This window comes from Pelophylax lessonae, assembly GCF_965119305.1.
Source record: "Pelophylax lessonae genome assembly, chromosome: 3".
Taxonomy (NCBI): domain Eukaryota; kingdom Metazoa; phylum Chordata; class Amphibia; order Anura; family Ranidae; genus Pelophylax; species Pelophylax lessonae.
In genome coordinates, this window is record NC_138770.1 from 423,458,913 (window position 1) to 423,476,597 (window position 17,685).

General features: G+C 40.6%; 1 protein-coding gene across 1 annotated transcript in view; it reads right to left on the bottom strand.

Annotated features, from left to right (window-relative positions):
- Positions 1-17,291, bottom strand: part of THEMIS (thymocyte selection associated) — a gene marked incomplete at its 3' end in the record, with an annotated part of 122,948 nt that extends 105,657 nt beyond the window's left edge. The window contains exon 1 of the mRNA XM_082250912.1: positions 17,158-17,291. Coding sequence (XP_082107038.1) covers positions 17,158-17,248 — 91 coding nt within the window. The 5' untranslated portion in view covers positions 17,249-17,291. The remainder of the gene's footprint in view (positions 1-17,157) is intronic.
- Between the last annotated feature and the right edge of the window lie 394 nt (positions 17,292-17,685).

A 17,685-nucleotide genomic window follows, 5' to 3' on the forward strand; every position in this document is an offset into this window, starting at 1 on the left:
TTTATGCACTTGGCCAGATATACTGCTCAGGTGAGCCTTGACAGATCTATATATAACATGCTTCATGCTTTGCAATTCTGGGGGGGGGGGGGTGTTGGCTTGAATGTCCAAACTGGCAATGACTCCTCTCTATATGCATTCCATTAGGAATTGAATGGTGTTTGGGGACCCTTGGGAGTTCCTGACAGCTTTAACCACTTGTCGACCGCCCCACGCAGATTTACTGCGGTAGATCTACGTGATTATGTGCACGCGGTCTCGGCGGCATGATTAAACACAGCGGGAGCCAGACCGCAGGAAGAGCAGACGCGATCGCCACCAGCCTCCCGTGATCTTCAGGGAAGCTGACAGGAGTGCCGCCTGCCTATGTAAACAAGCCAGGTGGCTCTCCTGTCAGGCAGGCACAGAGAGATTGCGTGTCTCTGCTAAGCTGAAACACCGATCACTGTGTGCCTGTCATAGAGCCCCCCTACAGTTAGTAGGCACAATTTAGAAGCACACTTAACCCCTTGATCACCCCCAGTATTAACCCCTTCCCTGCCAGTGTCATTTGTACAGTACCAGTGCATATTATTTAGCACTGATCACTGTATTGGTGTCACTGGTCCCCAAAAAGTGTCACTTAGTGTCAGATTTGTCTGCCGCAATGTCGCAGTCCCCCTAAAAATCGCTGATCACTGCCATTACTAATAAAAGCAACAAAAAAATAAAAAGTCCATAAATCTATCCCATAGTTTGTAAATGCTATAACTTTTGCGCAAACCAATTAATACACGCTTTTTGGGATTTTTTTTTTACCAAAAATATGTAGCAGAATACAAATTGTTCTAAACTGAAAAAAATTTGATTTTTTTAAAAAAATTTATTGGGAATGTTTTATAGCAGAAAGTAAAAAATATTGTTTTTCTTTTTTTTTCCCCAAAATTGTTGCTATTTTTTTGTTTATATCGCAAAATCTAAAAACCGCAGAGGTGATCAAATACCACCAAAAAAAAGCTCTATTTGTGGAAAAAGGACATCAATTGTATCTGGGTACAGTGTTACACGACTGTGCAATTGTTAGTTAAAGCAACGCAGTGCCGAATCGCAAAAAATGGCCTGGTCATTGAGGGGGTAAAACCTTCCGGGGCTGAAGTGGTTTTTCGGCAACACCGAGGAAACATACATTGACATAGCTACACACTCCCTACATCTAGATACTAACCTTTCTTATTTATTGTTCTAATCCAGATTTATACCTCTTATTATCTAATTTAACCCCTTTCATAAACCTTTATTATATAGTGAGCTTCTGTCATTCAAATTAATATTACTTCCAGCCACCTTTCCCAACCTAGTCCTCATGCACTTTATCTATCAATGTCTCCTATACAAAGACTCACTTCTAGAATGCAGGGATATCATTGGCTCACTTTCTAGTGAGGATCTCCGTGAGTTATTGATCGATACCCGTTGGCAGTGGCATCCCCATCCTGACACATGTGGTGCAGCTGAGACAATAATATCTGTCTCCTGGTTCTTTCCCTTTGGTTATAATTTACACTGCTTTTTTGTTCATTACGAATATTCAAACTGGTACGTAACTATTTACTGTACAATGAAGATGTACTATATGTACATGTAAAAACAATTGTTGCATGATTAAAATGATGTTTTTCTATTTACACGATGCAGGAATATATACAACTTCATATAATTTACCCCTGAGGAAAGGTTTCACCTGAAACGCGTAGGGTCTTGGAGATATGTTACACTGATGCTCCATTAATTCTGATGATCATCTGCTTTAAGCCGTGAAAATATTTTATTGTGTGTATAAATATTGATCATTGTCGTGTTGTAATATTTTCTATGGCTTCATTGAGTTATATTACTCTCACTTTTACACGTTTGAAATAAAAAAGTTTTTTTTTTAGATTTTTTTTTTTGATGTTTGGTTGCCTACATAGTCCCTGCCATTCAGGGGGTTTTTTGGTTCACTGTTATTCCAGTGTTTAATACATGCCAAGTAATCCACAGTGTGTCTGATGTACAAATGTGTTTTTTTTCTCCAATGGTTTTAAGTCTATCTAACCATTGTTGGAATAAACCTGAATCAAGTGCACATGGATATTATCAAAGCAGATTGTAAAACAGGGGCGGCCCGTCCATTGGGGGGCGCCTATCTATGCGTCCGGCCCCCTAATCTACATGCAGGGCGCCGGACACATGGATTCCAATGGGGTTTTTGTTTTTTGAAGCATGTGATTAGAGCCAGAGACTAAAATCAAAAAAGGGTGGGCTTGGGGCGCAGAGCACTGCGCCCTGAGCCCACCCAGTTGTGTGACAATAGCGAATTAATATTCGCTATTGTCACACAGATTCTTCTTCTGGCCAATCAGGAAGCGGGTCCTGAGACTTGTTTCCCAATTGGCCGAAAGGAGTAGCCATGCCATTGGCTGAGGAGGAGGAAGAGGGAGGAGACCCAGGAGACCGATGGGGAAGCCGCCGCCGCTGCTACTGCTGACTTCCGACTGCCCTCCACATGTCCAGGGTGAGAGGGTGAGTAAGCCCCTGACAGGGTAGGGGGTAAGGTGTGAGGGCTGGTGTGGTCTGTCTGTCGCCCCCCCCTGCCCATGGAGCACCAGCTGCCACTGTTGTAAAAGATAAAAATTAGGAATGAACTATATGCAGAGGGCTATGGGCTATTGTACTGCACATTAGTAATTATCTTTGTGCACATGATTAGAAATCAAGCAGCTAGCTAGCATTTGAGATTCAATGCTTAAATTAAAAATCGCAGTGATAAATATGCCTTTTTTTCCTATGACAACATAGCATCAGTTCAGTTTATTGCATCCACATCCTTTTGCTCAGCAAGCTGATTCTTTTTTCTTTCAGTTCATTTGCAAGTAAAATGTTAACATTTGCAGTACACCTTTTAGGTACAAAAGACACAAAAGCAGAATTATGTGGATGTTCAAGTGCATGGCAAATTAGGGCCACATTGTACACATTATACATCAATATACAATAGGTTTTATGATTGCAACAGTAATGTGCACAGACATCTACGCACACAAAAGGACATATACAGTTTACCAAAGCACCATGAAATCCTTGGATCAGCAGACAATAAACAATTTAAATTTTCAATTTTAAACACAAATGCATTTCACAGTTAAAGCGTTTGTCACCCCAACACTTCATATTCCTGATACCATATACTTGTATAAAAAGGTATCCTGTTTTCTTTTGTATCTTTACCTTTATGTGAAATCTCTGGTGTTCCTGCCAGTCCCTCAGTTAAAAACTGCCCACACTAAGCAGAACAGAACACACCGTGGTCAGTTAAATGCACATATTCGCCAGCACAGCAAGGACCCTCAAATGTAGCACTCTCTCTTGTGATGTGATCTTTCTGCAATAAAAACCTTTGGATGACACTTGAGGATCCTTGTTGTGCTGGGGAACATGGGCATTTATCTGTGATGTTTCCAGTAACCAGCTGGTAGTCGCTGCAGCACCCACTATGAATGAGCCTTGTTCCCAGGAACGTGTGCAAAGGGAATATAGACAAGACACACTGTGGTCAGTTCTCTAGCTGTGCTGGGAACTCAGTGTTCTTGTCCTGAACTGCCCCCACTGCACAGCCATTCACTGGGAAGCTCACCGTGCTGCTCCCCCCCCTCCCCCAGCTCTTATACAGCTGGGAACAGAGGATATGTAATCACTTATAAAAAAGGGTATTTTTAATGTTTTTTTTCTTATATCTATACAAAAATATTTCTATTTTAAACTGAATAGGTTGTTTTACAAGGTGATCCTTTACAATCACTTTAAGTTTGCAATCATATCAGTGAACAAATGATCATTCGCGATCTGCTTATTTTAACCACTTGCCGACCGCCGCACGACTATTTACGTCGGCAGTCAGCCCCGGCCAGGCAGAGTAACGTAGATCTACGTCGGCACTTCCCGCTGGTCCTGTGCTCGATTGGGTTCAGAACCAATCAGTCATCAGGTCCAAGCCAATCATTTTTGGCCTGGACATGTAGATCGGTCCTGCCCAATCAGATCCTGTTCTGAGCCTGTGAAATGTAAACACAGGCTCAGAAAAGACGTGCTCTCCCTCCCATGATCCTTTTTGGATCCAGCGTGAGAGGAGAGCACATCTAACTGTGAGTAACTGCACAAGCACACCACACACAGGTAGATAGGCACATTTAACCCCCGATCACCCCCCCAGTTAACCCCTACACCACCCGACACAACACACACTCTATACAGTATATAGCATTTTCCTATATACATGTATAAGTGTGATTTGTGGTCAGGTGTAGCGCTTGCGACCCCCCCTTTTCCACTTAAATTACCCCACCCCCCCAATAAAGATTTAACCCCCTGATTCCCCCTGATCACCCCCAGTTACCCCTACCCCGCTGTCACATTCAACACTAATACAAACGTAATATACTGTGTTTTTGTATTTTTGTATTAGTGTGACTACAGGCGACTACTTTTCTGTCCCAAGGAGGTTTAGGGTCCCTGCCACCCCCCCAATAAAGATTTAACCCCCTGATCACCCCTAGACCCCCTGTTACAACACACACTGTATACAGTAAATAGCATTTTCCTATATACCCGTATAAGTGTGATTTGTGAACAGGTGTAGCGCTTGTGGCCCTCCCTTTTTCACTTAAAATACCCGCCACCCCCCCCCAATAAAGATTTAACCCCCTGATCCCCCCTGATCACCCCCAGTTAACCCCTACCCCGCTGTCACATTCAACACTAATACAAACGTAATATACTGTGTTTTTGTATTTTTGTATTAGTGTGACTGTGATCAGAATTAGCGCAGGTGACTAAGTTTCTGTCCCAAGGAGGTTTAGGGTCCCCGCCACCCCCCCAATAAAGATTTAACCCCCTGATCCCCCCCTGATCACCCCTACACCCCCTGCCACAACACACACTGTATACAGTATATAGCATTTTCTATATACCCGTAGTGTGACTTGTGACCAGGTTTAGCGCTTGCCACCGTTCCTTTTATCCTTAGGATACCCGCCAGCCCCTCCCAATAAAGATTTAACCCCCTGATCCCCCCTGATCACATCCAGTTAACCCCTTCCCCCCTGTCACATTGCACACTAATACACACATAATATACTGTTTTTACTGTATTTTGTATTAGTGTGATTGTGACTTGAGTTTGCGCTAGCGAGTTAGTTTCTATCCCCAAGGAGGTTTAGGGTCCCCGCCACCCCCCCAGATCCCCGGCGCATAGTTAGAAATAACCCCTTGATTACCACACACACGCACATACACTTCCATTACTAGTATAGTGTTTGAACAGATCAATATCTGATCTGATCAGAACTATACTAGCGCCCCCATAGTTTAGGGTTCCCAAAACGCGGTGTTTGCACGATCAGCACTGATTCCGGCCAGCACCTGTGTTTAACCCTTTCACCCAGGCAAGTGTAGTAATCAATAGATTACTGTCACTTACAAAAAAACACAACACACAAAACCGCTGTGTTAGCAGAGTCAGGCCTGATCCCTGCTAGCATTAGCAGTTTTTTTTGGTAGCACTTGAAATATTCCTTGACAACCAGGTGCTTTTATTACCTGTGAGTCGCACCACTGTACCAGTAAATTTAGTTACCAAAATGACCAAACGTTGGTACAGTGGTGAAGAGATATATAGTATAATGACCATGTCAGATGAGAGCAATGGGGAAGCCTCACAGAATTTAGGGTCAGTATACGAACCAGATGACGGCAGCGGCTCCCTGACAGATAGCTCCGACGACGGATGAGTCCCTGTTAGACCCAGGCGTACCAGACCCCATTCTGGAGTTGTTGAGATGCAGGAATCGCAGGGTGCTCGTATGGAGCAGAGTGTGGGTACTAGTGCAGCTCATCCTTCTGGCGACCTGGCAAGCGCCAGCGGCCTAGTACACCCTGGACTTACTACAACCAGCACTGCAGTATCACCTGGTGACATGGCGAGTCCCCTAAGTGCAGTTGAAGCTGGTGCGGTGGCTAGCACGAGTAGTGGCCCGCAGCCACCGCGTATTCGAAGACAGGCCCGTAGAGCCCATAGTGCCCTCCCTGATGCGCTGGCATATCCCAATTGGCAACTCACTGATTCTACAGCGCCAGTACTTCCCCCAATTACTGCCCAACCTGGAATCCACATGGAGACAGCTGGTTTTACGCCCCTGAAATTTTTTGAGCTGTTCTTCACGGAAGATCTTTTCAGATCCATTGTTGATCAATCAAATTTATATGCACAACAGTTCATCGCCGCCAACCCAAATTCGCCCCTTGCCAGACAATTCGGCTGGAAACCTATAACAGTTTCAGAATTTAAAATCATTCTGGGCATTTCCCTCAACATGGGCATAACCAAACAGAGTGAATTGCGGCTATATTGGTCCACTAGCCCACTTCACCATATGCGCATGTACTCTGCCTCCATGTCCAGGGGGAGATATGAGCAAATTCTGCGATTTATGCATTTCAGCGACAATGAAATCTGTCGTCCTCGGGGAGACCCTGCATATGATCGGCTCCACAAAATTCGGCCCCTCATAGACCACTTCAATCAGCGGTTTGCAGCCTTGTTCACCCCTGAACAAGTTGTCTGCTTTGATGAGTCCCTGATTAAATTTACTGGCCGCCTTGCTATGAAACAGTACCTCCCCAGCAAGCGTGCCAAGTACGGGGTCAAGCTGTATAAATTGTGTGACAGGGCCACAGGTTATACAGTTAGTTTCTGGGTCTATGAGGGAATTATAGCTGTGTGGAGCCCCCCAACTGTCCAGACTACATAGGGAGCAGCGGCAAGATTGTTTGGGACTTGGTGTCACCCTTATCCGGAAAGGGGTACCATTTGTACGTGGACAACTTTTACACAAGCGTGCCACTATTTAGTCACCTGCTCGAATTACAAATTGGCACATGTCGCACCGTGCGACCTAATCGCCGGGGCTTCCCCCAATGGCTTGTAGATTCCCGCCTTAGTTGGGGGGTGAGAGCCTGCTTGAAAACTGACAAATTGCTTGTGGTGAAGTGGAGGGATACACGGGATGTTTATGTTCTGTCCTCCCTTCACGCAGACAGGACTATCCAAATCCCTACGGCAACTGGCGTTATGGAGAAACCCCTCTGTGTCCACGAATATAACCTTAATATGGGAGGGGTGGACCTTAATGACCAGCTTTTGGCGCCGTATTTAGTTGCCCGTAAAGCCAGACACTGGTACAAAAAAGTGTCTGTTTATTTATTCCAATTGGCATTGCTGAACGCCTTTGTCCTATAGAGGGCGTCAGGACGAACTGGATCCTTCCGGGAATTCCAGGAAGAGATCATCCTTGCCTATCTGTACCCAGGAGGCATGCCTGCCCAACTTCTCCTTCCAGATGCAGTGAGCCGGCTGCATGAGAGGCATTTTTCACATGTCCTCCCGAGTACCCCTACCCAAAGATACTCCCAAAGAAGGTGTCGTGTCTGTAGCAGGCGCGGATTTAGGCGTGACACCCGTTATTATTGTCCCAAATGTCCTGACCAACCTGGTCTCTGCATCAGGGAATGTTTTGAGCGCTACCATACACTAGTGGAGTATTAGTGTAGGGTTCAGCACGACACAGTGTAGGGCACACAAACACAGGGTCTCGAAAGATGTTGGATGTCCATCGACATTTTGAGAGACCCAAGCTGGAAGATCGCAGTCCCAAATCAAAAAACAACAGTTAGAAAGAAAAATAAAAGGATCCAAAAACTGTTGTTGTGTCAGTCATTTTATATGTTCTTCTACTCTTCCTACTGTACTTTTAATGTACTTTGTTTGTTTTTTCATTCTTTTGTGACCTGTTTCTCTTGCAGGTACTCGTCGACTGCCACGACATTGATTTTATATATTCTGACGCAAACAGTGTTTGCGCTCAGCATATATGAATACCTTTGCTGGCAGCAGCTGTGGTGATTTTCTGATTTCAGCACTGCAGTTAAAATCCTATTTTGGTATACATTGAGTAGTGTCGTGTATACCCATCATTAAATTCAGGAGGTGGTTGTTTGGGCGGTTAATGATGAGTAATACTACACATTATTCCTGTGCTGATTTCTGATAGGTTCTCTTTTTATTTGTTCAGCCCACAGGCTGCATGAAAAAAAAAAAAAAACCTACACTATATGCCAAACAAGGACCAGCAATGTACTGGTACGTTGCTGGACTTTGAGTGGTTATACCAGGATGATGCCTGCAGATTTAGGCATCATCTTGGTATCGTTTTTTACAGCCAGCGGTCGGCTTACATGTAAAAGCAATCCTAGCAGGTAATTGGCTGCTAGACTGCTTTTACATGCAGTGGGAGGGGACTCCCCCCCCCAACCACCGCCTTCCGCAGCCTTCCGTGGTTTTTCTCTGGCTCTCCTGTCCCACCGGTTAACCCGAGAGTGCAGCCGGTGCTTCAATTATCTAACCATAGAGCTAACTGGAGAAGTGAATGGCTCCAATCATCTCTATGGCCTAAGATACCGGAAGCTACGAGCATTTCATGACTTCTGTTTCGCCAGAAATAAACAGGGCCATTGGGAAATTGGGAAAGTATTTTATCACACCAATTTTGGTGTGGTCAGATGCGTTAAGGTCAGAGGAGAGATCTAGAGTCTAAAAGACCCCAATTTTTTTTAAAAAGAGTACCTGTCACTACAGATTGCTATCATAGGGGATATTTAAATTCACTGTGATAACAATAAAAATGATTTAAAAAAAAAAAAAATGAAAGGAAAGGTGTCAAAATAACATAAAAAAGCAAAAAAAAAAATAATCAAGCCCCCCACACCTGTCCCCCCGTGCTTGCGTGCAATGGCGCACGCAAGCGTTGGTCTAGTGACATATGTAAACCGCAATTGCAGCATGCATGTGAGGTATCGCCGCGAACGCCAGGTCGAGTGCAGTAATTCTTGCAGTAGAACTCCTCTGTAAGTCTAAAGTGGTAACCTGTAAATACTTTTTTTAAAGGTTTTTAAAAATGTACGTACTTTGTTGCCGCTGCAGAGGCGTGCGCAATTTTTAAAGCATGTCATGTTTGGTATCTATTTACTCGGCATAAGATCATCTTTTAAATTTTATCCAACAAATTGGAATTATATAGTGTATTTGTGCAATAAATTTTAAAAAAATGTATTTTTTTTGCAGAAATTGTGTTTGGAAAATCTGTGCGCAAATACCGTGTGACAAAAAAAATTGCAACATCCACCATTTTATTCTATAGGGCCTCTGCTTTAAAGAAATATATAATGTTTGGGGGTTCAAAGTAATTTTCTAGTAAAAAAAAATTATTTTTTCATGTAAACAAAAAGTCACAGAAAAGGCTTGGTTTTCAAGTGGTTAGAAGAGTGGGTGATGTGTGGATAAGATTGAGCATAAAATGCCGGGACAGTTCAAACACCCCCCAAATGACCCCTTTTTGAAAAGAAGACACCCAAAGCTATTTGCTGAGAGGCATGGTGAGTCCATGGAACATTTTATATTTTGCCACAAGTATCGGGAAAATTATTATTTCTTTTTTTTGTTGTTGTTTTTTTACAGAAAGTTGTCACTAAATGATATATTGCTCACACATGCCATGGGTATATGTGAAAAGACACCCCAAAATACATTCTGCTGCTTCTCCTGAGTACAGGGATACCACATGTGTGAGACTTTTTGGCAGCCTAGGTGTACGCAACCCCGAAAACCAATCCACATCTTCAGGTTTTCTAATGGCGTAATTTGCTGATTTTACCCCTGACTACCTGTCACAGTTTCAGAGGCCCTGAAATTTCAAGATTGCAAAATGGGGTCATTTGGGGGGGGGGGGGGGGGTTTGTGCTACCTTAAATTTTTCCGCACCTCTGAAACTGTGACAGGTAGTCAGGGGTAAAATCAGCAATTTACGCCATTAGAAAACCTGAAGATGTGGATTGGTTTTCAGGGTCGCGTACACAGCTAGGCTGCCAAAAAGTCTCACACATGTGGTATCCCTGTACTCAGGAGAAGCAGCAGAATGTATTTTGGGGTGTCTTTTCACATATACCCATGGCATGTGTGAGCATTATATCATTTACTGACAACTTTGTGTAAAAAAACAAAAAAAAAAAAAATAATAATTTTCCTGAAACTTGTGGCAAAATATAAACTATTCCATGGACTCACCATGCTTCTCAGCCAATAGCTTGGAGTGTCTACTTTGCAAAATGGGGTCATTTGGGGGGGGGGGGTTTGTGCTAAGTAGACACTCCAAGCTATTGGCTGAGAAGCATGGTGAGTCCATGGGATAGTTTATATTTTGCCACAAGTTTCGGGAAAATTATTATTTATTTATTTTTTTTACACAAAGTTGTCAGTAAATGATATAATGCTCACACATGCCATGGGTATATGTGAAATGACACCCCAAAATACATTCTGCTGCTTCTCCTGAGCACAGGGATACCCCATGTGTGAGACTTTTTGGCAGTCTAGCCGCGTACAGGACCCGGAAAACCAATCCCCACCTTCAGGCTTTCTAAGGGTGTAAATTGTTGATCTCACTCCTTACTACCTATCACACTTTTGGCACAAAACCCCCCAAATGACCCAATTTTGCAAAGTAGACACTCCAATCTATTTGCTGAGAGGCATGGTGAGTATTTTGCAGCTCTCATTTTTTTTTTGGGAAAATGAAGAACAAACAGGAAAATGCATTTTTTTTCCTCTTTTTTCAATTTCCAAAACTTTGTGACAAAAAGTGAGATCTGCAAAACACTCAACATGCCTCTCTGCAAATAGCTTAGGGTGTCTACTTTCCGAAAACGGGTCATTTGGGGGGGGGGGGGGTTGTGCTGTCTTGGCATTTTATGGCCTCCGAAACTGTGATAGGTAGTCAGGAGTGAAATCAACAATTTACACAATTGGAAAGCCTGAAAGTGGGGGTTGGTTTTCGGGGTCCTGTATTCGGGTAGACTGCAAAAAAGTCTCACACATGGGGTATCCCTGTACTCAGGAGAAGCAGCAGAAAGTATTTTGGGGTGTCATTTCACATATACCCATGTCATGTGTGAGAAATATATCTTTTAGTGACAACATTGTGTAAAAAAAAAAAAAATTGTAATTTTCCCAAAACTTGTGGCAAAATATAAAATATTCCATGGACTCACCATGCCTCTCAGCAAACAGCTAGGGGTGTCTACTTTCCAAAATGGGGTCATTTGGGGGGGGGGGGGTTGTGGTATCTTGACATTTCAGGGCCTCCTAAACCGTTATAGGTAGTGAGAAAATGCAATGAAAAATGTACGCCCTTTGAAATTCTGATGGTGGTGATTTGTTTTCGGGCTCCCGTAAACTGCTAGGCTCCCAAAAAAGTCTCACATATGTGGTATCCCTGTACTCAGGAGAAGCAGCAGAATATATTTTGGGGTGTAATTACACATATACCTATGGCAAGTGTGAGCAATATATCATTTCAATGACAACTGTGTAAAAAAAAAAGAAAATTTTTTTTAGTCATTTTTCAAACACCTGTGACAAAAAAATGAAATATTCAATGAGCTCAACATGCCTCTCAGAACATTCTTTAGGATGTCTACTTTCCAAAAAGTGGTAGTTTGGGGGGGTTTTGTACTGCCCTGCCATTTTAGCACTTCATGAAATGAGCTAGGCAGTCAGAAATTAAAGCTGTGTAAATTTCAGTATTTACACCATAGTTTGTAGACGCTATAACTTTTGCGCAAACCAATAAAAATACACTCATTGAATTTTTTTTTGTCAAAGACATGTAGCTAAATATTTTTTGGCCAAAAAAAATGACATAAATTGAGTATATTGGATATTTTTTAAAAGACAAAGTTGAAAGTGTCATTTTTTTGCCAAGTTTTCGCTATTTTTTTATTAATATCGCAAAAAATAAGAAGCGCAGAGGTGATCAAATACCACCAAAAGAAAGCTCTGTTTGTGGGAAAAATGTACATACATTTCGTTTGGGTACTACATTGCATGACCGCACAATTGTCAGTTAAATTCACGAAGTGCCAAGTTGAAAAAAGGGGTCTGGTCAGGAAGGGGGTAAAATCTTCCAGGGCTTAAGTGGTTAACAAATACATTCAGTTGTCATTGAAAATGTTTTTTTAATGGAGACAAAACTGATTTTATGAAAGCAGTCCCTTATGTGGTGGCTCAGAGAAAAAAAATGAAATTTTGTTCTGTAAAAGTTCATGAAAAGATTGCATCTCCCATTCCCTTGAATAACAGCATTTGCCTTATAAGTAAAAATAGGAACCAGTGGCTGCTTTGGGAATTTGTTTTGTTTTAGAAACGGTCATCATTTAAAAAGTATTTGTTAAATAATGGTGACACAACCTAACAAATACAATTATAAATAGCTGAAAAAGAACTGCACCCAACTTGTCTGGACCAAGATATGTATGATAATAGATTTTTTCACAAACACAGAATTAACTATAAGCAACAATTATCTTTTCCTTTTCTACATACAATACACATTTAAAAAATGTTTTAGTAAAGCCACGATGGATATGATAAGAAAGAAATAGAAATCAACTATTCACATAGGAAACCACATATGACAGATCATCATACATTAAATCTAACAGGTGATTCTGACCAAATAGCAAGCTGCATATATTAAGAATAAGATGGCATAAGATGATGTTTTCCTGCTCATACGTATAACGCTAATACTTGATAATATGTGCATCTATACATCCAATCTTATATCTCTAATACATGCTTCAAACAAAGTCCAACTATAAGAACGTTGATAATGAAAATAGCTGTTTTTCTAAAAAATTTTGGACAACCCAAAATGGGAATTTTTAAAAACATGATTAACAGTTCACAGCAGGTTTTCCATTAATATTGGTTAGTTAAAGACTAACTCCACTTTTGTTGAGAAAAAAAAAAAACATTCCCCTCTTGGTGATCTCTGTACATTACACGGATTTTAACAAACTTTGTTGCAGATTCCTACCTTTTGTTATTCTGAAGAAATGCCTGTGTTTGTGCCCATTTGGGAAAGTAAATCGAATGGCAGAGATTTCATAATTATCAGTCAGCTGCTGCACCTGCAGGGCTCTAATGATGAAAATTGCAAGGTCTGCGACCCCTAACCTTTGTGTTCTTGCAGTGAAAAATAAGGTCACATAAGCCATAATTCATGCTAAAATTGAAGCAGCCATCTCTGATAGAGGAGCCAAATATGAAGCCTTCTGGTCCCCGTGGGTGGCACACTTCCTCCCACCCAATTTTGATAAATCTCCTTTCATTCTGTGATTGGTAACATCATCTTATCACTTATTGAAATGTTCCACTAGGTTTGGCCTAGGTACACGTGGGGTTCCTCCCTCCCCTGTCTTCCCTTTTTCTCTCTTTCCTTCCTGCCACCTTCTTGGCTATCTCCTGCTATTTTCTTTTCTTTTTCTGATGGCCCTCCTCTTTAGGTAGCCAACTTTCTAAAAACCACTACAGCCCCTCAGTAGGCTTTCATGTATGCATACTTTTATCTCCAAGTTCAGTAAGATTTACCTGTTCAATAAAGTGCTTTAATGTATTCAAGGCAATCTTCACATGTTTTAGATTGCTAGACTTTAGGTTTTACCCAAGGATGCTTGATTTGCATCTTAAACCTACATATACACATAATTCAATATTTGTTAAATTCTCATAGTTACTGCTGTGGTGCCGATTCACCTTTTTTTTTTTTTTTTGGTCTATTTAAGGACCAATGTTTGATTGTACCACCTTTTTCTTTCCTGTTTCATAAAATACTTGAACAAGGAAAATTGCATGGTCTGCGTCCCTTTTGATGTAAATTTCTATTGGGATTATCTCACCAAAAATAAATTTTTTTGTTGCAGGGGATGCCAGATATTTGACTTGTATCTTAGTGCAGACTTCTGGAAAAATTAGTGAGCCAATCAAACAAGCAGGAAATTATCTTTCTGGAGGGCATTTTGTACAACATCTGTGTACAGAACAGCTCCAGGTAGCCATGTTGCATTGTATTTTACAGAAAATTACAGTGCTGCAGATTGAAAAGGAAAGGTAATGGAGCGTGGCTCCATAGACACACAGGTCAGGAGAGAGCACATACCGTTTGTCCCCATAGCAAACGGCAAGCTATGGAGACACATAAAAGAAGAGGAGGAGCTGGGATCACCGCCAGCGACCAGAGAAAAGGAGGATCTGGCCGCTCTGTGCGATACCACTGCACAGAGCAGGTGAGTATAACATGTTTGTTATATTAATTTTTTTTTAAATCTGACTTTAGTAACACTTTGGGGTGCAACATTAAAAATGCCCAATTCCTTTAAAGAGTAACTGCACTTTTGTTGAGAAAAAAACATTTCCCTCTGGGTGATCTATGTACGTTACAAGGATTTTAACAAACTTTGTTGCAGAATCTTGCCTTTTGTTATTTTGAAGAAATCCCAGTGTGTTTGTCGATGTCCATGTGGTAAAGAAAATCTAATGGGAGTGGTTTCATAATTATCAATCAGCTTCTGCACCTGCAGGGCTCTAATGAGGAAAGCTGCTGGGCCTGTATCTCTTTAGACGTGATTTTCTATTGTGAGCATCTCACCAAAAATTATATTTTTTTGGCAGAGAATGCCTTATATCTGACTTTTATCTTAGGCAGACTTGTAGGAAAATCAGCCAGCCAATCACACAAGCAGGAAATTATGTTTCTGGGGGGCATTCTGTACACATCCTGTGTACAGAACAACTCCAGGTAGCCATATTGCATTGAATTATACAAAAATTACAGAGCTGCAGATTAAAAAGGAAAGGTTATTTTTAATAACATTCAATTACAATATAACTTGTGTCACAATTGCATACACTATATATTTTTTTTCTTTATTTGCTATATTTTTCCCCCATGAAAGTGGAGTTACCTTCGAAATAACATGCCAGGAGGTGTCCTTATCCTTTCTGTGACAAGGCTTATTTCAGTGATGTACAGAAAGTGCTAACATTTACAAAGGAAAGAGTGTTTAAAACTGCTGACAAATTGCTAGTAGGATTTCCCAGTGACATCAGTGGTTCCTAGGGATGTGGCGAGTCCAAACACACTTAGCTTCCTTAGGAACCAGTGAGAGGGGGAAGCTGTCACATATAGAAGCAGTAGAAATACTTCTTTCTATATATAATTTTCGACTCCCATGAAACAGGGTGCAAAAAAGGAGCGAACCACCAGCTCACCCCTATTAACGACCTACAAAGTGCACAAATAAACTAAAACTAATTAATATTTGGTTTACTCACCCTATAGCTTTAAAAAAGAATCAGATTTACCATGTACACTTGCACACATTTAGGGATTTTGCCAGTATATTGTCCAGTGAAAGATTAAACAATTAAACCATATATGCTATTGACCAAGAATATAACAGGTACATTAAGATCAGCAAATATATCAAACAAAAATCAGCTGCGTAGGCTGGGGTATAACTGGATGAGGAAAAGCTATACTCTACCAACAAGCTGAGGTCATTGAGGACAGTTCATTGTAAGAAAAAAAATCTCAAACAATGTGGCATCTTCCACAGCAGGACATAGCCTGGGGGTTCCCAAACTGGCCCCAGGGGCTGCATTATTATTTATTTCAAAAATATATTGAATATGTTATAATTGTTCCTTAATTTACAATGGCCTTTAGAGGGGGTTTTAGCTCTCAAACCAGACTAGAATTCTTGGATTCTTCAACAATATTTCTATTACAGTAATAAAGTATAACCACAAACAATTGGACCATGGATGCTTAGATCTAAGCTTGTTTTGCAGAATGTGAGTCAGCTGGTCATGGAATTCAAAGGTTCCCAGCAGAAAACTCTGAAAAAATGTGAAATCTCTAATATGGGGGATTGAATAAATTCACCAAATGACCCACTTGAAGCGGCAGATGCACAGGCTGAACACCTCTGAAGCAGATTTAGAATTTCCACAAAAACCTCCAAACTGACTTATTCAGAATACTTGTCTTAAAACTAATATCGACTGTGATCATTTAAAAGCCCTTTTTTGAAATAAATGTTTTGCTAAAATCAATCCCTTGAGTTTTTCCTCATCCCCTTTTTTTCCTTTTCTTATTTTTTTTAAATAAATTTACCATTTTCTTTAAAACAATGTCAATGTTGTAAATCTTGTTGCTGGTGACAGCTTGCTAATAGATTGGTCATTTTCCTTAACAGCCTCACTACCTTGAAGGTTGAACAAGGGGGGAGATAACCTAATGGGTCAGTCCACCCCAAAAAAATTTAGAATGGTTCAATCCCCCCCCCCCCGGCCATTTATATATTGTGCAAACAACTGAAGTGACCTGCAATTTACATAATGCAAATACCTTTTGGGGGACAATTGTAGGTCAGCAGACCTGGGAACTGCGTAAAGATTTGGCCACATATTTTCATTAGATATCAGTTTTGGATATGCTTACCTGTTAAAATATTAATTTTGGATATGCTTACCTTCTAAAAATAGATTATACTCAGAAATTCAACATACAGACTATTAGAAAGCAAAATACAATAAAGCAGAAAAAGAAAACATCAATCCTTATAAAAAAAAAAAAAAAAAAACCAGTAAAAAACTGTTTGTTCTTGTGGTAGTACTATGTTCTTATTTTTTTTATACACTTTTTTTTTTTTTGTGGTCCAATGGAACGAAGTTTAAAACAAAGAAGAATTAATTTGATATTGTTTCTTATTATTTATTGAGTTAAAAACCTTTATAATTTAATAACACTATAAATAATAACTCTGTGCGCTTATTGTAACAAATTAAAAATACAAAATAATTTCTAATTGAACAAGACTGAAAGCTTTCAGCTTGTAAGGCTGTGACTGATCTAGTAGACATCCGCTGTAAATATAAAGCAATTAAAAGTCTTATATCTCTGAAACACCATGCATCTCTACTAACAAGCTTTAAGAACGTTAACATCACATTTCCGGAGATACCTAATTTTCTAGTTTACTTCATTGAAACTTATTTAGAGACCCATTAAATGTGTAATTATAAAGCCTATTAAACTCCTACTGCAGCGTTTCTATTCCATTTGGTAATCCCACATGCTATTATATGTTAGCCGAAATACCTGCTTAAAGCAATCACGATATTACCTTCATGATAAAATCCAGACTGAATTTGCAGGATCCTAGGAAGGGTTTTAAGGTCCAAGGACTGAATGAATTTCTGCAGTGTAGCTGTCATCTTGGAAGATTAGACATGCAATCAGCTGCAAATTGTATTCTGAAAGAGCGGAGGTGTAAATTATCCAGCTACAGATACCGTTTTTATTTTTTTTTTGGGTTACATACAGGAAGAGGTTTTATTTGTCACAGTAAGAAGCTCAGTTCCTGTTCTCACCTGCCTCAAAAACTCACAGAGAGCTTTGTTCAAACATCTGCAAGTAGCCAAGATCTTGCTCAGAATATCTTGACCTAAACCCTAAATGAAGTAGCACTTTACACTAGACAAAGGCATGCATGATGGACTCTATATCTGATCATTATAGGGCCATATGGATGTTCAGATTCCATTATAGACAGTCACATTATTAAGAAATACACCACTCTTATTCAATATCTAATGCGGCAATGTAACAACTGTTTTGACAACATCTGAGATATCAGAAATATATTTGCATT